This window comes from Canis lupus, chromosome 2, assembly GCF_003254725.2.
Source record: "Canis lupus dingo isolate Sandy chromosome 2, ASM325472v2, whole genome shotgun sequence".
Classification (NCBI taxonomy): Eukaryota; Metazoa; Chordata; class Mammalia; order Carnivora; family Canidae; genus Canis; species Canis lupus.
In genome coordinates this window covers 77250084-77274949 of record NC_064244.1, presented here as the reverse complement: position 1 = coordinate 77274949, position 24866 = coordinate 77250084, and the positions used below count along the sequence as shown (strand labels likewise).

The 24866-nt window shown below is 51.2% G+C and overlaps 1 protein-coding gene across 2 annotated transcripts; it reads left to right on the top strand.

The window, feature by feature from the left end:
* The first annotated feature begins 12666 nt into the window (after nt 1–12666).
* On the top strand, nt 12667–22547 carry PLA2G2F (phospholipase A2 group IIF). 2 transcript variants are annotated; one of them, XM_025447986.3, is made up of 5 exons: nt 12667–12928; nt 13585–13637; nt 16899–17043; nt 17968–18077; nt 20363–22547. In XM_025447986.3, the coding sequence occupies exons 1-5, from the start codon at nt 12816–12818 to the stop codon at nt 20572–20574; spliced, it is 633 nt and encodes a 210-aa protein (XP_025303771.1). In that variant the 5' UTR covers nt 12667–12815; the 3' UTR covers nt 20575–22547. The 2 variants fall into 2 exon arrangements, with proteins under 2 accessions (XP_025303771.1, XP_025303770.2); XM_025447985.3 differs by lacking the exon at nt 12667–12928 and adding an exon at nt 13286–13370.
* The last annotated feature ends 2319 nt before the right edge of the window (nt 22548–24866 follow it).

The window sequence follows — 24866 nt, the reverse complement described above, 5'->3', positions numbered from 1 at the left end:
TGGGTCTGTTTCTATTGATTGTTTTTTTCCTTATTATGACTTTCAGGTCACCTCTGCTCATTATTATGGTTAATGCTGGGATGATAAAGCTTTGTCTATGTTTAAAGGGTGGTTGCTTTAAAATAGATTTCCGGAAGTGAAATTGCTGGGTTGGACCAGAGAAAGGTTTTAAACTTCTTCCATTCTCTGAAGTCTGTAAGAATTTAGAAACTCCCTTGCTTCTGCGTCCATCAGCATATATGAGTTTCCATTGGGCCTGGTCGTCCCTCAGGACTTGTCAGCAAGCCTGTGTGCTTTTACTTCCCTGGAAATGGTAGGAAAAATACTTGCTGATACCTTTAGGCCACAGTCCATCAAGATCTCCAGGTGGTGGGTGGAAGGAGGCAGCAGGGGCTTAGATGCTGGAGTGCAAATTCTATTAGGAGTGGTTGCCATTGGTTGAGCCTCTACCACGTGTCAGGCACTGAGTTGTTGTCTCATTTAATTCTCACAACCACACCGTGAGGGAGATACTGCTATTCCCATTGTGCAGATGAGGAAAGTGGAGCTCGGGAAGGCTAGAAACTTGCCTAGGATCACACAGCAGGTACACAGCAGAATATGGGTTTGAACACAGACCTATCAGAGCCACCCTTACCATGAGCTGGGCACTGCTCCAAGAGTTCACACATAGTAACGTAAGGTAGGTCCTGCCCTAATCCCCAGGTTACAGATGAATCATTGCACCCAGGGGTTCTGCCCTCCTTTCTCGCCCTCCCTACACAGTGGAGGTAGGAGTGAAGAGAGCTGGGAGGGTCTGGAAACCTACTGCCCCAACCTCATTGCAGAAGAGAGGAAAGTGGACCTCCCCACATCTTCTAAGGGTACCCCCATGGGGGAGAGGAGGTTCTTTTAACCAATGATAGAATCCTCCCCTCAACCCATCCCTCCCTACAAAGCTCCACTCACTGGGATGGTCCCATGGCCTGGGTTCCGTCCATGGGAACCTGCAGAGGGTATTAGAGAGGAAGCTCGGAGTTACAGAAGATTGGCGGGAGAGGGTCTAGTAATGGAGCTGGCTTCCCCCAGAGGCTCTGGGCTTCGTCTCTGATGTGCTGGGAAGGCTGGGTGTTGGCTACACTGGTATACTCACATTGTGGAAACTTCTTCAACAGCTTTGATATCAGACGGATGTGGCTTCAAATTCCAGCTTAACAACAGCATTACCTTGATTCCACTACTTCATCTCTCTGAGCTTCAGGTTTCCCATCTGATAAATGGGGCCACTGATACATCCCCTGCCGGCTTGCTGTCACGAGTACGGGTGCAATGATGGGGAGTACAGGCATGCAGGTGGTGATCAATAAATGTATGGCACCTGGTGACCCCTCTTCCAGGGGGAAAGAGTCTAAAATTCTGACCAAAGCAAGGGCCTGGGCAAACTGACCTCCCCACAAGCCTGAAACCCAGAGTCTCTTGTTTCTAAATGATGCAGAGCTGGTCAGACATAGCAGGGGGATTTCCACTTTGACCTCTCGGTTCATTCAGAGTGACCTAAACTCAGACTAGTGACCATGGAATGTATTTTCAGAATCACTCGAAATCCCCCACAGCCAGCAGCTTCTTGGTGGTCATTTCCCAAAGGTTCTTCCGTTCTCAGAACCCACCCAGCTCCCCTGCTGCCTTCCTCAAGTGCCACATCACCCTGAGAGGCCTCAGAGCCTAAGCATTCAGAAGGAAGTGGGGCCAGACAGGCCTGATGTGGATTCTCACCAAGCATCTGTTTCTTCATCTGTTATATGAGGTGGAGGAAAATGAGAATGCCTTCCCCAACCCCAGGGTTTTTATAAGAATTCCAAGGGGCATATATGGTGCTCAGCTTGTATACTGTAAGCACTCAATAATGGCAGTTATTATTGTTATTAATATTAGCTTAAGGGAGGGGCACCTGGGTGGCTCAGATGGTTAAACATCTGCCTTTGGCTCAGGTCATAATCCCAGGGTCCTGGGATAGAGCCCTGCGTCAGGCTCTCTGGTCAGTGGGGAACCTACTTCTCCCTCTGCCTACGCCTCCCCCTACTAGTACTCTCTCTCTCTCTCTCTCTCAAATAAATAAATAAAATCTTTAAAAAAATATTAGCTTATGGGAGGCAAAGACCACACTTTAAAGAAATCCTATAGGAAGCCAGCAAGTGACTCCATTTGACAGGGATTTCCTGAGCACCTACTATGCGCTAGCTGCCAGCAGGCCCAGCATGCTGCGTAGGGTGCAGAGAGGAAGGACTAAAGCAGATCCTCACCAGGAGCTTATGATGTCCCCAGAGCAACCAGACACTTTTGAGCTGGTTGGAATCTGGGCTGTGCAGACCCCCGGCGCCCCCGTCTCTGGGTGTGGGTGGGGGCCTCACACCAATTTGCATGAGATGATTTGCATGAAGTGGATTTATCTGCCTAAGCAGTCAGAATGGGGGGGTGTGTGTGACTGTGGACACCAAGCTATTCTTTTGCTGGATTTGGCTGGAGCCTCATGGAGCAGGCCACATAGAAGCTTCAGGCATAGGCTATGGTCACCAAGTGGGGCCCAGGAGACAGAAGGGAGCATGACACAGTGTGGGGCCGGAGGCATGCCCCATTCTCTGTGCAGAGCAATGTGCTCTCAGAGGCTGAAATGTAGGGTGATCCCACTGAGCCTGCAGCTTTGGGGTGCTGAGGCCTCCATGAACAGCTGTAGAGGTCACACGGGGGAGTAGAGAAGATTGGAGACATCTGGAGCTCCCAAGGCTCCTACAGAGACTCCCAGAAATGACAGCAAGACTTTATTTGGGAAGTGGGGGCTCCAGGGGGTTCTGACTTACATGGGCCAGATAATAAGCCAGAGGCATTTCTTACTCTTAATATGACCTCCCCCCCTCAATGGGCCACCACCTCCGTGAGACCCGGGGAAAGGGTTAGCCTAGAGGGATACACCATTAGCTCCCTGGGAGATAACAAGTACTTTGCCTTGCACAAAGCCTTTGCTCTCACTCCCTCCTCAAAGCACAGTTTAAAAGGTGATATTATTTGCCCCACTTACAGAGGGGTTAGTGGGACTTTAAAGGGTCAAACCACTTAGAGGGCCAACCTGACCCAATGCCACTCCCCAGTCTGGTTTTTCCCAGCTGGCTATAGCCGTGGGCCATGTGGACAATGGGTGCTGTTATGCGCTGAATGGTGCCCTCCTTCAATGCTTATGTGAAATAAGGGAAGGGAGAAGAAATGTGTGGGAAATATCAGAAAGGGAGACAGAACGTAAAGACTGCTAACTCTGGGAAACGAACTAGGGGTGGTAGAAGGGGAGGAGGGCGGGGGGTGGGAGTGAATGGGTGACGGGCACTGGGTGTTATTCTGTATGTTAGTAAATTGAACACCAATAAAAAAAAAATAAATAAAGTATAAATATGTCCCATGAAAAAAAAAAAAAAAAAAAAAAAGAAATCCTAGTCCCCTCGTACCTCAGAATGTGGTCTCTGAAGATGTAATTAAGTTAAAAGAAGGTCGTTAGGGTAGGTCCTAATCCAATCTGATTTGTGTCCTTATAAGAAGGGGATGTTGGGACAGGGGCAGGGAGCGAGGAAGGACCGACCACGTGAGGACCAGGGAAAAGGTGGCCGTCTGCAAGCCAAGGAGAGAGGCCTCAGGAGGAGCAAACCCTGCTGACACCTTGATGCGCAACCTCCAGCCTCCAGAAGTGTAAGAAAGCAAATGTCCATCCTTGAAGCCACCCAGCCTGTGGTACTTTGTGATGGCAGCCGGAGCCGACTAACGCGGGTGTTGAGAGAGCCCAGAGAGAAGAGATGTCCTAGCAGGCTCCCCAGAGGTGAGCAGCTGTTAGTCATCGTCCTCTTGCTTCCGCTTGCTCGGCTCCTCTTCCCCGCAGCACACACAGCGCTCCTGCAGTTCAGGGATCTGATCTGAGGGACCCGCCTGGTCCTCCCGACCTGGCCTTCCCTGACTCATAAGGCTGAGACACGTGGCTCTCCAGCTCATTGCCTCAGATTCCGCCTCCATAAAATGGGAACATGTCCTTTGGTGCCTCACTCCCCCACAGTCAGCTGCTTAACGATTAGGGATGATTTGGCAAAATAATCATCATAGGTATGTATATATAAGACATTTTTGTTATAAATGTAGGAGTAAGTTTTTCTTAGAAATGTTTCTTGGTTTCTTTCTTTCTTTTCTTTCTTTTTAAAGATTTTATTTATTTATTCTTGAGAGAGAGGCAGAGACACAGGCAGAGGGAGAAGCAGGCTCCCTGCGGGGAGCCCGACGTGGGACTCGATCCCGGGACTCCAGGATCACGCCCTGGGCCGAAGGCAGGTGCTAAACCGCTGAGCCACCCGGGCTACCTGTCTGTCTTTCTTTTTAAAAAGATTTTCTTTATTTATTCATGAGAGACACAGGGGGAGAGGCAGAGACATAGACAGAGGGAGAAGCAGGCCCCCCGAGGCGAGCCCGATGCAGGACTCAATCCCAGGACCCCGGAATCATGACCTGAGCTGAAGGCAGATGCTCAACCATGGAGCCACCCAGGCGTCCCTGTTTCTTGGTTTCTTTTAAAATCGGTTTTACTAAAAAATAAAATAAAATAAAAAAATAAAATAAAATCGGTTTTACTGAGGTACCATTTGCATAGAATAAAATGCACCAATAAAATGTGTCAAGTTCAGTGAGTTTTGGCGAATGCACACACCTGTAGAACCACGCCCCTGGTCACCACAGGAAATACTTCCGTTCCCCCAAAGAGCTGCCTTGGGCCTCCCTGAGGTCCTGCTGTCCTGTGTAACAGAGGCTCCCATCCTTTCCATTGCTGAGTGCTATTCCGTCGTACGAACGTATCACAGTTTGTCCTTTTTCCAACTGATGAACATTTGGATCGTTTATGATTTGTAGCTGTTATGAATAAAGTTGCTATGAATGTTTGTGGGTGTGTCTTTGACCAGTTGCTTCGCCTCATCGCCAAAATTTAGTCTTTTAAATTTTAGGCACCCTAATAAATGTGTAGTAGAATCTCCTGTGGTATTAACTTTCATTTTCCAAATGTCTAATGATACTGAGCACATTTTGTATTGGCTCATTTGTCAACCAACATCTTCCTTGGTGAAGAGTCTGTGCAAATCATCTGCTCATTTGAAAGAGAAAATTATGTTGTTTTCTTATTATTGAGTTTTGAGAGCTCTTTATATATTCTGAATATGAGTCCTTTATCAGATATTTGCAAATATATCCTTCTGCTCTGTGACTTGTCTTTCCATGATCTTAACAGCCTCTTTTAAAAAGCAGAATTCGAATTTGCATGAATTTCATGCTTTCTGGGTTTTTTTTCCCTTCTATATAGTGTTTTGGTGTTTACTAAGAAATCTGACTTACCTGACCCAAAGAATTTCTCCTATGTGTTTGTCTAGAAATATATGCTTAGGTTTTACATGTAGGCCTACGATCCATTTTTTAATATTTATTTTTAAAAATTTTGGTAAAATATACAAAACTAGCATATACTCTCCTCACCATTTTTGAGTGTGCAGGTTAATGGCATCAAGTACTTTTGCACTGTTGCCACCCTAACCACCGCCGTCCACAGAATGCTTTTCCTCTTATAAAACAAACTCTGCACCCATTAAACATGAACTCCTCATCTCTTCTTTTCCCTAGTCCCCAGCCATTCTGCTTTCTCTCTCTATGAATTTTACTCATCGACATAGAATCATACAGTGTTTGTCCTTTTTATGGCTGGCTTATTTTACCTAACGTAATGTCCTCCAGCTTGATCCAGATGGCATGAATCAGAATTTCCTTCCTTTTTAAAGCTGAATAATATGATCCATTAAAAAATATCTTTATTGAAATATAATTTGGGTACTATATCGTTCGTTTACTTCAAGTGTATACTTCAGTGTGGGTTCTTTTTGTGTGTGTATTCAGTTATGCAACCATCACCACAATCTAATTTACCACAGTCCCCCAAAATCCCTACCCATTAGTCATCACTCCTTACCCCCCTCTGTCACACACTCCCTCCCCCTGGCCTTAGGCAGCCACTAATTTACTTTCTGTTTCTACAGATTTGCCTATTCTGGACAGTTAATGAAATCATATAATAAGTGGTCTTTTTTTTTAACTGGTTTCTTAATTTCACAGTTTTTCAAGGTTCATCCATGTTATAATGCATATCATCAATATTGTTAAATAATATTCCATAGATGTCACATTTTATGTGTCTTCATCAACTGATGGACATTTGTATTTTTTTCTACTTTTTGGTTATTACAAATAATGCTGTTATGAACATCTGGGTGCATTTGTGTGTGTGTGTGTGTGTGTGTGTGTGTGTGTGTATTTTCATTTCTTTTTGGTATATACCCAGGAGCGGCATTGCAGGGTCACTTGGTGCCTTGTGTAGCGCTTTGAGAAACTGCTCAAGTGTTTCCCAAAGTGGCTGCACTGTTTCACATTCCCACAGGTGATATATGTGGGTTCCAATTTCTCTACATCCTCACTGATGCTTGCTATCATTTGTGTTTTTTTATTATAGTCATTTTAGTGGATGTGAAGTGATACCACATTATAGTTTTTATTTGCATTTCCCTTTGATGTTGAGCATCTTTTCATGTGATTTTTGGCTATTTGTTTATCTTCTTTGGAGAAATGTCTATTCAAATCCTTTGCCTATTTTAAAATTGGGTTGTTATCTTTTCATTATTGAGTTGTAAGAGTTCTTTATACATACATTTTGGACACAAGTCCCTTATTAGACATAGGATGTGCACATATTTTCTCCCATTCTATGGGTTGTCCTTTTACTTTTTTGATAATATAGGTTGCAGGAAAAAGTTTTCAATTTTAATGAACTTCAATTTATCTTTCTTTTCCACTTGTGCTTTTGTTGTGGTATCTAAAACAACATCATCTAACTTAAAGTCACAAAGGTTTAAGCCTATGTTTTCTTCTAAGAGTTTTAGTTTTAATCCTTCCATTTCATTTGGAGTTAACTTCTGTGTATGATGTGAGGAAGGGACGCAACTCCATTCTTTTGCATGTGGGTATCCAGTTGTCTCAGCACCATCTGTGGAAGACTTTCTCTATTGAATTGTTTTGGCACCTTTGTTGGACTATGATCCATTCTGATAAGTTTTTATATACGATAAGAGGTAGGAATGGACCTTTTTTCTTTCCTCTCTCTTTCTCCTTTCCTTCCTTCCTCCTATTCTCCCTCTTTTTCTTTTCCTTTTTCCTTTCTTCTTTTCTCTCTTTCTCTCTCTTTCTTTCTTATTGGTAGTCAATCGTTCTAGCACCATTGTTGGAAATCGATTCTTCCTCTGTGGAATTGCCTTTGCATCTTTGTCAAAAATATGTTTTCCGGGGGTGCCTGGGTGGCTCAGTTGGTTAAGCAACTGACTCTTGATTTTGGTTCAGGTCATGAACTCAAGGTCCTGGGATCAAGCTCTGTATTGGGCTCCATGCTCAGCGGAGTCTGTTTGGGATTCTCTCTTCTTCTTTCCCTCTACCCCTCTCCCTGCTCACATGCACTCTGTCTCTCTCTCTCTAATATAAAGAAATAAATAAAATATTAAAAAATTTTTTCCATAAATGTATAGATCTAATTCTGCATCATCTTTTTTTTTTCCATTGGTCTCTGTGTCTATCTTTATGCTAGTGCACACTGCCTTGATTATAGTAACATTGTAAGCCTTAAAATCAGATAATGTAAGTCCATCAACTTTGTTGTTCATTTCAAAGTTGATTTGATAGTCCAGGTTTTTTTTTTCATTCCTTATGAATTTTAGGGTCAGCCTGGCAGTTTCTATAAGAAAAGTCTATAGGATTTTAATTGGGAGGGCATTGACTGTATAGAACAAATAGGAAGAACTGACATTTTAACAACATGCAGTCTTCTGATTCATGAACATGGTATATCTCTGAATTTATTTTGGTCTTCCGTGACTTTCCTGAGCATTGTTTTATAGTTTTCGGTGTACATGTCTTCCATATATTTTGTCAAATTTATCCCTAAATATGAAATATTTCTGGATATTATTATGTGCTTTTCAATTTCCATTTCTAGTTGGTCATTGCTAATATGTAGAAGTACAATTAATTTTCTCATATTTTCGTCTTCTATTATGTAACCTTCTAAACTCATTTATTAGTTCTAGTAGCTTTTTAAAGATTCTACAGTATTTTTTACAGGGACTACCATGTTTATGCCAATAGAGACAATCTTACTTCTTCCTTTCCAATCTGAATGCCTTTTATTTCTTTTCTTGCCTGACTAAAGCCACCAGTACAATGTTGAGTAGAAGTGGTGAGAGTAGATATCCTCATTTCGTTCCTAATCTTAGGGGGAGAAGCAGTCATTTACCATTAAGTATGATGTTAGCTGCAAGGTTTTTCTAGATGCTCTTTTTCAATTAAAGTAGTTTCCTTCTATTTCAGTTTGCAGATATTTTTTAAAAAATCAAGAATGAAGGCAGCCCAGGTGGCTCAGCAGTTTAGCGCTGCCTTCAGCCCAGGGTGTGATCCTGGAGACCCAGGATCGAGTCCCACATTGGGCTCCCTGCATGGAGCCTCCTTCTTCCTCTGCCTGTGTCTCTGCCTCTGTCTTTCTCTGTATCTCTCATGAATAAATCAATAAAATCTTTTTTAAAAATCAGGAATGGATGTCAGATTTTGTCAAATAGGCTGTTTCTTTGTATTTATTGAAAAGATCATATAGTTTTTCTTCTTAAGTTTGTTAATATGGTTAATTCCATTGATTGATTTTTAATGTTAAACCAACCTTTCATTTCTGGGATAAACTCCATTTCCTTATGGTGCATTTTCCTTTTTCATATTGTTAAACTCTTTCTTTTAAGAATTTTTGCATCTAGGGGCACCTGAGTGACTCAGTTGGTTAGAAATCCTATTCTCAATTTCAGCTCAGGTCTTGATCTCGGGATTGTGAGTTCAAGCTCCGTATTGGGCTCCATGCCCAAATGAATTTTTTGCATCTATGTTCATGAGGGATATTAATCTGTAGTTCCTTTTCTTGTAATGTCTTTATCTGGTTTTGGTATCAGAATAATGGTAGTTACCAGAATTACTTAAGTAGAAGCATTTCCTCTGCTTAAATTTTCTGGAAGAATTTATTTATAACTGGTTTTATTAGCTGAATTTTGCCTCCCTCTCTTCATACGTTGATGGTAACCCCCAATATATCAGAATGTGACTATATCTGGAGACATGGTTGTAAAGGGGTGATTAAATTAAAATAAGGTTATTAGTGTGGCCATTAATCCAATTGGACTGGTATCTTCATTTTTTTTAAAAGGATTTATTTATTTGAGAGAGAGAGAGAGAGAGAGAGAAGGAATGGGAGAGGGGCAGAAGGAGTCAGGGAATCTCAAGCAGACTCTCCACTGAGCAAAGGGCCCAACCTGGGGCTCTATCTCACGACCCTGAGATCATGACCTGAGCTGAAATCAAGAGTCAGACGCTTAACCGATTGTGCGACCCAGGGGCCCCTTGACTGGTATCTATAAAAAGAGGAAATTTGGACACACAAAGAGACAAGAGGGATGAATGTGTACAGAGGAAAGACCCCATGAGGACATGGAAAGCAGGTGGCCATCTTTAAGTCAAGGAGAGAAGCCCTCAGAAAAAACCAAGCCTGCCCATGCCTTGATCTTGGATGTTTGAACTCATGAACTACGAGAAAATAAATCTCTGTCACTTAAGCCACTTAGTCCATGGTAGTTTGCTGTGGTAGCTCTAGCAGTTGAATACAACTGGTATTATTTCTTCTTTATGTATTTTGTCAAATTTACCAGTAAAGTCACCTGAACCTGGAGTTTATTTATGAAAATGTTTTAATCTACCTATTCAGTTTCTTCAATAGATATGGGGCTATTTTCAGATGAGTGAGCTTGTGTCTTTCAAGGCCATTGGCCATTCCATCTTGGTTATTGAATATATTGTCTTATATTCATTTTTATTAAAAAAATACAAACAAAAAATACAAAAATTCATTTTTATTAAAAAAATACAAATACAAATAAAACCACCAGTTATCCTACTGTCTAAAAATAACCATTACTCATGGTTTGCTGTATATTCTTCGAGATAATTTTTATACATGTGCACACCAACTTCCTTACGGCCCCCTGCCCCCCTTTTAATAAAATTGCTATTACCCTTATTATCCAGGGTTTTGATTTTTTGTTTTTTGTATCATCAGATCTTTGAAGACACAATTACAGATGGATGTTTACTAATGTGCTTAACCCATCCCCTAACTTATGGTTGCTCCTGATTTTGGTGAGGAGCATCACAAAGAATGCTGCAGTCAGTACCCTTTACATCTGTTGCTGGGAACTCAGGTGTGAATCTTGGTTTACAGGCTTAGACGTGGAATTACTGGGTCGGCCAGTTTGCTGTTGACTTCTGGTATTGAGTATCCTGTGCTTATGGGGAAGTAGGGGGAAGAACCCATCCTACCACCTACCCACACCCACCCCCCAAGACTCCAGTGTCTCTAGAGAACAGCCCAACCAGCACAGCCAGCTGGAATGTGAGATGGAAAGATGGCAAAAAGGTAGCTGAGAGACTCTCAGGAATCCCCCACTCTGGCTGTGGCCTCTTTGCATAGATCAGCACGTTGGAGGCTGTATCTTCAGTGTGTGGACTGTACCGGACCTTACTTCTTGGTAAGAGGTGTTTGCACAAATCAAAGCAAAAACTAAAGCCAAGCTTTGTGCAGACATATGAAGAGAGAGACCAGCCTCATCCTCCCATCTCTCTTGGTCCTCAGGGAGCTCCCAGTCTGCTGGGGAAGATGCAGCCCCTGTCTCATGGGAACCCCCAGACTTCTGGATAAAATCATAGTCCCCTTCTCTCTGGGTTAGGGTTAGGGTTAGGTGAAGTGTCAAGATCCACAAACCAAAACATGTACCTATAAAGGAATGGGTAAGCAAGTGCAAGTTAGCCCCTTCCGTGCAGGGACATGGGAGAACGATGGGGAAGGGGAACGATGGCTGCCTGGTTTGGTGGAGCCAGAAGAGGAAGTTGGAAGGGTAGGAAGGGAAACCCCAGGGGATTACCTCCTTCCCTTGTCAGCAAGTCTGGGGACATGGGGTGACAGAGGTAGATGTGAAGGCAGGGGTTGTATGGGTTAATTTCCAGGAGTCCACTTATCTCCCTCTTCCTTATTCTCCTTCCCATCATCTCAGTTCACCCCAAGGCTGTAGAACAGGCTTCTGCTCTACAGCAGTCAGATGTTTAACTGGGCACTTGCCACACACCCCAGATGACTCGACTCCTGTCACCTGGTAGCCTAATCCTTACTCAGTGAGGCCTGGTTGGATCCATTCCACAGCTGGGGACTCAGAGACCAGGAGAGGGAGCTCTCCTGCTGGGCTCTCGGAGCCAAGAAGTGTGGGTGCTGGGGTTGGAGCCTCGGATTGGTGCAACTGTGCAAACCTCCAGAGGCTCCAGAGCCTTGGCCCCACTCTGCTTCTCTCCTGTCTCCCCCACATACATGCCACCCCCATAAAAGGCAAATGGCAGCAACTCGCAGGCCACCAGACTGTCAACCAGAGACGGCTGTGCCCCCAGGGGTACATCGAGAATTGTCTGGAGACATTTTTTGTTACAACTTGGTAAGTGTAGGGGAGAGGAGCGTGGGGAGGGGACTCCTCCCGGGTCGGGTGGTGGAGGTCAGGGATGCTGGATGCCATGCCCAGGACAGCCCCCACCACGGAGAGGCGTCGGGCCAGGCCTGCCACAGTGGGGCTGTGCAGAGAAGACTGCTCTGGGGTCCAGATCAAACCCACTCGCCCTTTCCCAGGCCAGCGGAGGGCCTCCTCCAGGCTTAGCCAAGTGGGGGCGCCAAGGAGCTTGCAGATGTGCGTGGAGAGTTCTCCACGGATTCTGGAGGAACACGCTTCCAACAGTGGACGGTTGCCTTAGAGACATGGGCATGTCCACACGGAGCGCCCCTGGCAGAGACTCTCTCTTTGACCAAACCTTGAGCTCGGGGCCCCTTGAGCTCTTTTTCAGAGAAGCCTGGACTTTCGGACTCCTGTGTTCTTCGCTGTCCTGCATTCTCTGCAAGAACCTCTCCGAGTCGGCTCAGCCAGGAGCCCCCATCCTCCACAGCCAATGGCCCCGATGTCGCATGGGGTTCCTCATCACCTGCCACCTCCAGGGGATGTCTGGTCACCCTGGCCTGTCTTCTGCAGGAGCCCTGCTGGGGGGCTTTAGCTGGAATCCACACCTCCCTTAGTGATTTTCCATCCGCTGACCCCCGTCCTGCTCACCAGCTACAAATCCCCCTTTTCTTTGCTGTATTTGACATTGAACGCAGTCTCTGTCCCCCACTGTGAAACTCCACTGAGGGGCCCCACATCTCTCCCAGGCCCCCTTGAGTAAGGCTCGCCCCACTGAGCTTGAACACATGTAACCGAATGATTTCCTGTTGCACATCCCTTTCAGGTGGGGGCAGGGAGACGTTTGGACCAATTTCCTTCCAGATGCACAGGGAGGGGCCAGCTCCTGGGCAGGCGTGTAAGCCCCCACTTGCAGGCAGGGCGCCCTGGGGTGGGGACCGTACCAGGTGGCTGTGGGCAGGGCAGTGGCTGTGGGACGGAGGAGGTGGAGCCTCTTTTTTCTAGGGCAGTGGCACCTACCTCCAGCCCAGGGGCATTGCCCCGGCACTACCCTGCCAGCGTGTGTGGCTGCGTGAAGCTGAGGCCTGCTACCCGGAGCCTTCAGAGTGATCACGGACTTTACAAGCCCTATGTCGCTGGACCCCCAGAACACAGAACATGGCAGATGGGGCACAGGCCAACCCCAAAGTGTTCAGGAGGAAGGTGCTGGTTAGGCACTCCTCTGGGTTGAGGGGCCCACGTCTCAGGGTCTCTTCTTGGAGAACCTCCAGGTACGTGCCTGCTACCCTGGGATGGAGTCCTCGTTGGAGAGAGCAGGGTTGGGGTCAGGGAACTGGCTCCTAGAGACCATTTCTCCAGAAAGAGTAGCTCTAAGTCTTTGAGTGATGACTGAGATATGTCACTGCATTTTCAGCACCAGAAGGGCCTTAAGGATCATCTAGTCAATCCTCTTGAGGCACTTGAGGCCCAGAGAGGCTAAGGGATCTACCTGAGGTCACACAGCATTTTGGAAGAAGAGTGGGACTAGAATCTAGGGGGCCAGGTCTCCTGGCTTTAAACCCAAGGCCAGCCACCAGGTTGGGTCATGTCATGTGACTTCCTGGAGTATCTATGGAAAGGGGATTGGTTCTGCTCTGTGACAGTGGCCAGCACCCATGAGACAGTGAGCTTCCTGTCCTGGAAGCTGGTGCAGGAAGGGCATTCCTGCTCAGGGTAAGAAGGAAGGAGGCTCCTGGTTCTGCCATCCTGGGGACTGTTTTCTCGGGAGGTGCAGGTGGCAGGTGGCAGGTGGGAGGTGCTCATCACAGAGCCGGGGCAGCAGGAGCTGGGGCCTGAAGGGACAGCCTTGATGGGGCTTCCGGTGAGGCCCGGAGCTGCAGGAGAGCGGAAGGGACCGACTCAGGACTTGGATTTTCTCCTCTCTTAGATCTAGCCTGGGTATGAAGAAACTCTTCACCATGGTCGTCCTGGCCGGCAGCGGTGAGTAGAGGCTCTGGGGAGACTCCTCTTTCTCCTTTCTCCTGTGACCGGGGGCTCCCCTGATCCCCATCCACTGGCTGGCCTGGGCCTGTGCTACCCGGCTCAGGGCCTCCATCCCCAGCTCAGGCCCTGTCGGCCTCGTTGCCTTGGGGCTGTTTGCCCCTCCAGCCAGCTGTAAACACGTCAGGGCGGGCTGCTGGGCATTTACGAGCCTCCAAGGCGGCAGCGCCCAGGGCTGAGCAAGCATCGTAAAATGGTAGTGTCTGCTGGGCGTCTGGCTGCTCCGGGAAAACCTGGGTGTTTGTGTAGATAGGAGTGTGTGTTTGTGTACATGTGTACATTAGACAAGAGCTAATGGGTTTGTGTGTGCATGCACACACGCCTCTGTGTGTGGGTGGGTGTGTCTCAGCACACAGTGCTCTCTCCGAGGAGAGCTCACGTCAATAAAGTGCGGAGGTGGGTGTTAATTGTGGGCGCCTCTAGGTGGGTGAGGTGTGTGTGTAGCAGGGCTGTCTGTGAGCGCACAAGCCGTCGGTGGGGAGGGCCTGGGGGCTCCTTCTCCGGGGCACCCATCGGGGACAGCTGAGGCTCCTGACACAAGTCTGACCCCGCACACGTCCAGGTGTTCCGGCGACAGGTGCCTCAGGGCGATGGGAGGCGGACTGAACCTGTCGTTGCCCCAGCACCCCCCCCCCTCCCCCGTCCACACGGATCGCCTGCAGCCTGGTTTGTGCAGGGTGGGAAAGGGATGCCAGAAACAAAATTAGGCCAGAGGTGGCCAGATGTGAGAAACGGTTGGCGCAACTGGCCGCGCAAGTGACTGTTGCTTAGAAAACAAGCATTTGAGTTCGGCCCCCGCCGCTGGCCTGGCCGGGAACAGCCCAGACTCCGTTTCTCCTGCTTGGAGGCCGAGTGTAGACGTGGCCCTGGCTTCGTGGGTGCAGCATGGGTGGCTGCATGTGTGAGTGTGCGCAGGCGCGCTCCCAAGTGTGGGAAGGGTATGTGAGTGTGAGTGTGAGGTGAGCGAGCGTGCGAGGTGTTCATGGGCGAGTGTGTGCACAGCTGTGTAAAGGACAGTGTGCATCTGTGGGGGGGTGCCTGTGAGCATATCACAGGTGCGTGCTTGTGAACATAGGCAGTGTGTAGAGGGAACTGTGAGCGTGTGTCTTGCATGAGCGTGCGGCGTGTGAGGGGGTGAACGTGTGTTTGCGGGCGTGGGGTACGCACCGGAGTGTGGTGTGCGGAGGATAGTCTGAGGGGTGTGTGTCTGTGTGAGTGTAACAGTGTGTGTCCCTGCGTGTGTGAGGTGTAGAGGGCCTGCGTGGTCATGTCCACGCCGTATGGAGCTGTGGTCGGGGGGCCCTGGGGGTGGAAGCTGCCCCCACCGCCCCGGGGGGAACACCTGCACAGCCAGGAGGTGGCGGGCGCTGGGGGGCGGGGAGGCCAGGGAGCCAGGAGGCCAGGACCTCGGGGAGGGACAGCCACCTGGTCCTTAGATTTGCCAAGTGAAGTCAAAGAGCTTGTGCAACCTGCCCACGGTGCCGCAGAGCTCACGGGGGAGGAACCCGTTTGCAAACCCAGGGCTGTCTGGGTTTGACTCCTAAGGCCCGATTCCAGATCTGACTCCCGAGCCGCTTGGCACCCACGTCCCCCTCCCGCCGCAGGACGCCAGCTCCGCAGGAGGCAGGGCTGGGGGACCGAGCGGCCCCTCTGTGCTCCCTCACCAGCAGCCCTTGCATCCCTGTGTGGCTCAGGGATGGGCTCAGGCCCCTGGACGCGGGGTCCCACCTCTCCCTGCCCGGGACCCGCTGAGCCACATACCTCCCTCTACACCCTCCTCTCAAGGTCGATTGTCCCACCTCCTTCCCGTTTCCTCTCTGATTTGCTCCTTATTTTCTGTAATGACAAAAATCAGGAAGCCTGTAGGCAGAAAGACTTGGGTAGAGCACGACTCCCCAAACCCATCAAATGGGGTGAGCACGGCTCTCCTGCCTGCATGTGTGTGTGTGTGTGGGCGGGGGGGGGGGGGGGGTTAACCCAGGTAAGGACTCAAGCGCCAGGCTCAGGGCTGACTCAGCGGGGAGAAGATGGGGAGTCAGCACAGCCCCGGGGCCCCAGGAGGCAGGGAGCAGGGCAGGGGAGACTCCGCCGCTGGGGAGGGGGCCGGCCTGGTAGGTGCAGGGGAGCTGCTGAGTTTGCTGGTGTGGGAGGGGGCATCTCACTATTGCTTCCTGTGAGACAGGACAAAGGGAAAACTGGTGTGTGTGTGTGTGGGCACACGCCTGTGCACGAGTGCGTGTCTGTCTGTTTCGGCTGAATGACCAGAGCACTGAATTGGCTCTGGATTCATCGTGATTTGCACCAGCCCCAGGACGGTGTAGAGACACCGAGTCCCTGTGCGGGACTCTTAGTCCCTAGCCAGACTAAGCCCAGGGCCCAGAATCAAACCCCTGTGTTGGGAAGAGCGCGTGGCATTTGTGAAGCCCCTTACAGCAGACGGGGCACTTGGGATCTCACTGCCTGGCTCCAAATTCTATCCCTACCACTTTTTGATAATGTTCTCAGGCAAGCTACTCCGTGCTCTGGGCCTCAGTCTCCTCATCTATAAAGTGGGGATAATGATAGCACTCAGTGAGTTAAGGCGTGGGGAGGGGCTTAGGACGGTGCCTGTCACCGAGCCCTCAGCAAATAGTCAATAATTATTACTTTCTAAGGTCCCTAGTGCCACATGGCATTTTAAAAAAGATTTATTTTTATTTTTTAAAGATTATTTATTTATTTATTCACGAGAGACAGAGAGAGAGGCAGAGACACAGGCAGAGGGAGAAGCAGGCTTCATGCAGAAAGCCTGATGTGGGACTCGATCCCAGGACTCCAGGATCACACCCTGAGCCAAAGGCAGATGCTCAACCGCTGAGCCACCCAGGCATCCTTTTAAAAAGATTTTATTTATTTATTTGAGAGAGAAAGAGAGAGAGAGAGCACAAGCAAGAGAGGGGCAGAGGGAGAAGCAGACTCCCCACTGAGCGGGGAGCCCAATGCGGGGCAGGATCCCAGGACCCCGGGACCATGGCCTGAGCCAGAGGCAGACGCTTAACCGACTGGGCCACCCAGTGCCCCTTGTGACAGCTTTTTATACATTGCCCCCATCCTCCCCCTGTGCTCCCCCTTGCCCTGGCCCTGGGGTGCGGGGAGGACAGTCAGACAGGAGGGGCCACCCAGCGGGCCGGGCGCTCACAGCACCCCCTGGTTCTCTTGCAGTCCTGCCCGTGGCCCGCAGCAGCCTGCTCAACCTGAAGTACATGGTGGAGGCCATCACGGGAAGGAGCGCCATCCTGTCCTTCGTGGGCTACGGCTGCTACTGTGGGCTGGGAGGGTACGGGCTGCCCATGGACGAGGTGGACTGGTAGGTTCCGGAGTGGCTGTGCTGCTGTGGGGACCGGGAGGGGCAGAGGGGCACAGAGATCTCCGTCTCTGGGAGATGGGGCAGGGCCCTTTCACCAAAGGACGAGGCTCGTTCAATGAGTTAGTGACCGGGAGCCTGACCTTGACCTGTGTCCTCCTCCAGTGTCTTGGATGCTCTCTGCCGTCCTTCTCCTTGGAGGAGAAGGATGGGCTTGGAGGTATTTGAACTCCCATGCTCAGCAGGAAGGAAGCATTGACCTGCCCCCAAAACACATGGGAGCCACAGACACACAGCTCATGCTCAGCCAAAGCAAGGGCTGTGACCTCCGTCACCCCATCACCCTGGAGGCTCTGATGGAGGGCTGTGCCTCCTCCCTCAGACTGCAGACAGAAGCCATGGCTTTCTTTCTGCTCCTATCTCCCCAGGAGCAGCCAGCACCAATACTGGCACCGTTGGCGGAGGGGGGGGGGGGTGCTTGATAAATGTGTGTTGACTAATCGCCTTCCTCCACCAGAGGGGCTGGGGTGGCCACACTACATTTGCTTCCTGTCCTTCGCCCCCCAATCCCACTCAGCCCTGCAGACCTCTGCCTCTCCCTGGCCTCACCCACACCCAGGCATGGCCTCTTTGACACTGACTTAGCCCTGTCTGTCCTTGTCATCCCGACCACATGGCCAGAGAGCCTGGTGCCTCCCGCCTCCCGCAGAGGCAGGCAGGGCTTCCAGAGCGAAAGCTGGGAGCCCAGCTGGAAACCTGGGCACTGGCTGAGTCTGCCTGGCTGTGTGACCTCAGGCAAGTAACTGCCCCTCTCTGGGCCTCAGTCTGAAGGTCTGATCTCGGCTGGAAGAGATGGTTGGGGTCTCTGCCGGTGGGAGATGGGCCAAGCTTGGCTACGTGGGCCTGCCATCCTCTACCTGCCTCTAGGTGTTGCCATGCCCACGACTGCTGCTACCAGAAGCTCTTTGACCTGGGCTGCCACCCCTATGTGGACCACTACGAGTACACCATCGAGAATAACACTTCGATCGTCTGCAGTGAGTTCTCCCCCTGCCTTGGCCCCCTCCCCACCGAGGAGAAGGGCTTAGATGGCCAGCCCCCACCCCTCACCCCGCCCTGGGCTGGGGCTGTGCACGGGGTTGCCAGATGACACACAAGACGCCCAGTTAAATTTAAATTTCAAATAAACACCGAAAAATATTTCCACAGGACGGTATCTTAAATATGGGCTACTAGGATGGGATGGCATGGGACATACTCGTATTAAAAATTAAATGTTACCGTAAAATCAGTCCCTCTTAGTATAAAATTAAAGATTAGCAGAAATATATCCCGTGCAATGTTTGGGACCTACGTACCCTAAAATATTCACCGTTTGTCTGGAATTCAATTTAGCCTGGCCTCTTGTTTTTGTTTGTTTGTTAAACCTGGGGACTCTGGCCACGGCCCTCCTCCTGTTGCGCTCTGATGCTCTGAGCCTGAATTGCGCCCTGGTTCTCTAGCCCTTGATTCTGAAGCTTTGCAGAGTTTAGGGAGTGGTTCTGATTCAGTGGGTCTGGGTGAGGGCCCAGGAATCCGTTTTAACCAGATCCTCTGGTGATGGTGAGACTTTGTGACACGCTGACCTGGGTTCACACCTGGATTCAGCCCCCATGTCCTGCTGGGAACCCTACGCAGGGTGCTTCCCTATCTGGCCTGTGTCTCCATGGGCCTGTGGCAGGGTTTGGATCAGAGCAGACCTGCTCCCTTCCTTTTCTGTCTTTGGGGCCCCACCAGAAAGTGACCTCCTCCCGGGACACTCAGTGTTTCCAGGATTCAAGCTATGGGAACCAGGCCTGGCCAGGTTTCCTCCCTTACCGTGGACTTTCCAGGCCATTCCTCAACTGAAGGACGTGGCATCCAGTTAATGGCCCAATCGCGCCTGTCCTGCCTCCTTTTAGGTAACAGATGCCTCCGGCATGGTCCCATGGACAGCCCTGGGCTCCCTCTGTCTCCTGGTCTTTTCTTTCTTTTCTTAAGATTTTATTCATTCGTTCATGAGAGACACAAAGAGAGAGACAGAGACACAAGCAGAGGGAGAAGGAGGCTCCATGCGGGGAGCCCGACCCCAGGACCCCAGGATCACAACCCGAACCAAAGGCAGACATTCAACTACTGAGCCACCCAGCTGCCCCTGTTTCCTGGTCTTAACCGGGTTCTGCTCACGATCCCTCACTAAGAGCTCACAAGCAAGCCCAGCAAAAACCAAAACCAAAACAAAAACCCCAAGTCTCCGGTTCTCTGAGAAAGAGTCTGGTGGGGAATAGGGCACTTCTGGGGCACCTTGGGGGCCCAGGGCCCTGAGGTCCTCATATTCTGCTGTTCCACCGTGGAGTGGAGGGCCTGGCTTGGGAGAGGGGGTATCCCCTCAATAAAGCATTTCAAGGATCCCCAAAGGGCAGCGGACTATCCCAAGCAGTGCTTTTCAAGTTGGGCTCGGGGGTTCCTGGGGTCAGGTGATGGGGAGTCCTGAGTGGTCCAGCTGGCCCCTTTAACCCATTTTATAGCTTAGGCGGCTTCTCTTAAGACCGTTTGATAGGTTAGCCTCCTGCAAAGAGTTTATTTAAGAGAAAGGATTCTGCTGACGGAAAGCTTGAGAAGTTTGCGAACGACTGAGCTAGTGAGGGGTTCTCAAAGGGTGTTCCCCGAACCGGCAACATCAGCATGACCTAGGAGCTGCCTAGAAATGCAGATTATCAGGCCCCCACCCAGACCTACCAAATCTGAAGCTGTAGGGCTGGGGCCCAGCGGTCTTCGTTTCAAAAAGCACCCCCCCAGCGCCACCGTGGGTCCTAGTGCACCCCTAAGGTTGAGAGCGGTCAGAGTAGTTGATTTCTGGGGGCTAAGAGTAGTAGCAGCAGCAACAGTGACTAGATCTCAAGCCTTTGCTCATGGGAAGCCCTTCCTCAGTGGCTCCTTACCACCAGCCCCCTCCAGGGTGGGGAGTCCCATGATTCTGTGATGGAAGAGAGGAGGGTAGGAGGTGCGGGGCTTTCTGACACCTGATCGTCTGCCCCAGCTCTGCCTCAGATTTACTGGGTGACTTAGGTAAACCCGTCCCCCTTTTTGGGCCTGTTTCCCCAGCTATAAAATGGCACATTGGACTTCAGGGGTTCTCTGATTTAAGCACCCTCCAGAGCCACCAGGAGGGCTGTTGACACAGACCATGGGGCCCAGCCCAGAGCTTCTGAGCCCTCGGGCCTGGGGTGGCCCGCCGGTGGCGCTGGTGCTGCCCGCCATGCCACCCCTTTCTGGGGCCCACTAGAACCTCTGCCCCCCACAGGTGAGCTCAACGAGACGGAGTGTGACAAGCAGACCTGTGAGTGTGACAAGAACGTGGTTCTGTGCCTCCAGAACCAGAAGTACAATGAGAAGCATCGCAACTACCTCAACATCTACTGTCAGGGCCCCACGCCCAACTGCAGCATCTATGAGCCGCCCCTGGAAGACGCGGCCTATGGACACCTCTCCCCCACTCCCCCTGCACCTCCCTAGTGCCCTCTGGGGGCTGACAGAGAAGAGGGGTGGAGGTTCTGGCTCTGGGGACCAGACAGATGGAGCAAGGGGAGGTGGGGAAGACTGGGAGCCCCGGGGGCTGCCTGGCTGCTTCCTCCCTGGAGCCCTCTGGCAAGACGGGCCCCAGAGGACTCTGGAAGGCCTGGGCCCTGGCTGTGCCCCCCAGGGTCCTCCGGCCTGACACTGGGCATGGCTGGGTCCTGCTGTGGGTCCTAGACTTGGCAGGGAACATGTGGCCTGTTGGGGCCTCTCCTGAGTGTGGAAGGCAACGCCGTTGCCACGGGCCCCAGCCTGACTTCCTCAGCCTCACCCTGAAGGTTGGACCCCGGAGGCTTAGAGACCAAGATCCGGAGCTGCCAGTGCAGCCAGAGCTCGCTGTGTCCTCAGACGGGTTCCCAGACAGACGGGGTGCCGGTCCCAAAGCCTGGGCCCTGGGGCCCTCTTGGCTGCCCCTAGGAGATGACTCAGGCTGATCCTTGCTTTGAGGGCCTAGTGGCGATCTAGAACCCCATTAAGGGTGAGGAGCCCCGAGTCCAGGCCCAGACCTCACAAGATGGCCACAGAGCTTAGTGTCTCAGCCCCCAAGTCTGGCCTCAGAGCAGCCTCCAGGGCTCTGACAACACTCGCCGGCCTGCCCTGCCTGCCCACTGAGCCGGCCCTACAATACTGCCCTGCTCTGAGGAGGGGCAGAGTTTAGTCCCAACTCCAGCCTCCTGGGACCCCGACAGACATGGAGGGGACAGGGCCCTCCCCCGCCCCCCGCCTCCCCTCCTGCAGCAGCCAGGCCAGTGGGTAGAAGGACCCTAGGCCTCTCTCTCCCTGCCAGGGAGAGGCGAGGCTGCACCCCTGGGTCCGACCCATCTCCATGAAGGGGGAAACAAAGTCAGGAGGGACCAGGTATGAGGAGGAGGCAGTGGGGAAGATTGGGGAAGGCAGGGGGAGGGAGAAGTCTGAAGAGGGAAGGGTGGGGAGAAGGGGGGAGAGAGGTGAGACGTCCAGACCAGAGTGGCAGGAGAAGTGGGGTGAAGGAGCCTGGGCTGCAGGGCTCCCACTGAGGCCTTGGGATTGCGGGCAGAGGCCGAGGAGGGTCAGCCTCAGTGGGACCAGGTTTCCTGACCCTGCGCCAGCATTGCTGTTTCTCCAGGTGCACCCTCCCCTGTCCTGCTTGCCTCGCCTCGCCTCTTGACCTCGAGTTCAGCGGCCTTCCAGTAGCCCGAGTAGCCCGCACGCCCTGCCTACCCCCGAGGACCCAGTGACAGCACTGTGACCCACCCGGACACCGAGAGCAGCCGTCAGGAATCTCCACCCGCCCTGCCAGTACCAGTACCCTGTAGACCACTGCCATTAGGGATGGTCAAGAAAGGCAGAGGCAAGGGAGGCATGGGGCTGGGGAGAGGAGGTCTACCCCAAACATAGCAGGACTGGCAGGAGCCTTGCCGAGCTGCAGCTTCTAGAACACCAGGCTTGGGGACTGAGGATGAAGCTTCTGGTTGGCATCTGTGGTCACTATGCGTGAGAGAAGGCCTTGCCACCACTCGCCTTCTGCTGACTGTCGTGGTGTGGCGGCTGTGGTCCCCTGTGAGCCTCATCACTGACATCTTCTTGTTCACAAACTACCCTCTCCTGGCCATCTTGGGTGGACCTGTTATCTCTGAGCCAAGTCAGGGGTGGAGCCAGGATGGGGCACCCAGAGTCCCCCCTGGAGGTGGGGTCAGCAGAGGCCTCTGCCCTCACCCAGGGAGCCCAGGTGTCTGGCTATGCCCCTTCATCTTGCACATACCTCCACTCCAGAGAGTCTGGGTCTGTGTGCTGGGATGAGATTCTGCTGCCAAGGAGTCTTGCCTGCCCCCCCACCCCCCTTCTTGCCCCAGCCTGTCTGGGATGCTGCACCCCAGAGACTCTCCACAGGATTCAGCTCCCCATCCTCAATCTAATAAAGGCCTCCTGCCTCAGCTCCCCACTGCTATCCTCCTTGGCATGGTAGCCACTGGTTGGGCATCACGAGAGGGCACAGAGACTCCCTCCAGCGTCTGCAGCTCTGGGGTAAGCAGGTTCCTTGGCACCAGCAGCTGGCATGGCCTGTCCCCTCCTGCTCCCCGCCTGGGTGAAGTGGCCCTGCTCCAGCAGAGAGACAAGTGTCGGGAAGGCTGGAAAGTGGTGTGTTCCAAGGGTTGTTCAGTGATAACTTTTGGGCTGGGTGCTTGTCAGGCATTAGTCTGCACCCCATCCTTTACTGTTTAACAGTTGGGGCCCAGAGAGGCAAAGTAACTTGTCCAAAGTCACGCAGGTTGTAAGTGATGAGGCTGAGGCTGACTCCTCAGCATCCGATTTTTTTAAAGATTTAATTAATTAATGAGTGAGTGTGTGTGTGTGTGTGTGTGTGTGTGTGGTAGAGAGAGGGAAAGAGAAAGAGTGGGGGGTGAGGGGCAGGAGGAAGAGGAAAGAGAGAATCTCAAGCAGACACCCCCTGAATGCAGAGCCTGACTCCGGCTTCAATCCTATAACCTTGAGATCACCACCTGAGCCAAAGTCAAGAGTCAGACACTTAACCAACTGAGTCACCCAGGCTCCCCCATCTGACCTCTAACTACCCTTCCTTGCGCCTTCTTGATAATGACCGGGGCAGCTGGGGCCAGGACCAGCGACCAGAAATCCAGCAGAGCAAAAAGTCCTGGTCCTCACCGTGGCCCCTTTTCTGACTTAGGTCTGTTCCCTGTTGTGGGCATCAGTTTCCTCACATGCAGAGGGACCAGAGAAGCTGTTTCAGGTGTATCCCGAGGCCATGTGTTTTCCTGGGCACACCTGGGATGATCTGTGGGGTGCTGCTCCCCCCACCTCAACGTTTAATTGAGCAGCTCTGCTTTTCCTGTCGTGTATACTGAGCATTCACACGAACTGCTGTAAGAAGAAAAGACATTCTTTGGTACCTTTTTTGAAAGCTTGGAAACCCCTGGACGAGATCATCCATTGGTTCATTCATTCAGTGGATCTGTACCGAGGGTCTTCTGTGGACCAGAGGGTGGGGTGGGGGGGTACTTCTAATCAGACAGACTCTACCTGCAGGAAGCCCATAGGCTGGGAGGGGAAGGCAGGCGTGTGGTAACCTTGCCATGTGGTGCCAAGCGGCATCGTGGGGAGCATGGAGATTGAAGCCCCAAGGATGTCGGTGGCAGTCCCGGAGGGGAGCCCCTGATAAGGGGTGGAGCTAGGATGGCATGTTTGAGGTCCTTGGTGGAGGAGAGGAGGGGTGAGGGGGTCACATTTTTTGAGGAGGAGGCCCCTTGCTTCTGTAGTCTGGGGGCAGTTCTCTCCTTCCCCAGGACTCCTTCCAACTTAGCTACTCCTTCCAACATCTTTTATGCTAAGCCTTGAGGAGGGGACTGCATTTGCTTTGCACGGGCTGCACTGTCTGGGTCTTCCATTGACAAAGACTCTGTCCTTGACCCAACTTTTAGTTAGGCTCCTTTTTTTTTTTTTTTTTTTTTTTTAGTTAGGCTCCTTTGAGACCTTTCTTAACCCGGTCTTGACCTCAGGGTTTCTGTATCCATCATAGCGCTGCCCCATTTTAGCAAGAATCCCCTCCTGCTCCCCAATATCTGATCAAATTCCTTACCCTGAACTGTTTCCCAGGTGGTCCCTGATCACCACCACCACCACCCCCCACCGGGCCTGCCTTCCTTCTGCAAGAATCCTGTTAGGTACTTGACAGGATGAGCACTGAGTGGTATAATGCATGGTGGCAAATCAAACTCCGATAAAAAAGAATATCTATCCATCTATCTATCTATCTATCTATCTATCTATCTATCTATCTATCTCCTGTTAGGTCAGTTTAGCAAGAATCATCCCGCCCTCTCAGCAATCTTCCATCCACCAGCCCCTCTCCTTGCTCCTTGGCTATAAACTCACCACCTAAGAAAAGGGAGGATTCATAATTGTATTCAGAATAGAGCCCAGTTGTACACTGGCCCTTGTGATCACTCTTGAATAAAATCGGTGGTTACCACAACTACTGTCAGGCTCTCTGGTATCCTAACAGCCGTGGTGCCATGACTTGGATGAGATCAGTCATCATCATTGACCCCTGGCCGCTTCACCTGTGATCCCCCAAGTGGACATCTGGAGGCCTTTGTCTTCAGTCCTGACCGATTGGTCGGGAATCCGCTGTGAGCCCGGCTCCTGAGCCGGGGCTCCCGGTAAGTGTCCACTGCAGCATGGCTGGGACAGGTTTCGGTTCTGAAGGTTCTGCGTACACTCCGTGAAGCCGGATG

What these genes read in the sequence shown, in the direction of transcription:
- PLA2G2F (XM_025447986.3), top strand. Translation starts at nt 12,816, where the DNA reads ATGGCAGATGGGGCACAGGCCAACCCCAAAGTGTTCAGGAGGAAGGTG. An exon ending in CCCATGGACGAGGTGGACTG is followed by an intron (nt 17,044 to 17,967) that starts GTAGGTTCCGGA and finishes ACCTGCCTCTAG; the next exon opens with GTGTTGCCATGCCCACGACT. An exon ending in TAACACTTCGATCGTCTGCA is followed by an intron (nt 18,078 to 20,362) that starts GTGAGTTCTCCC and finishes TGCCCCCCACAG; the next exon opens with GTGAGCTCAACGAGACGGAG.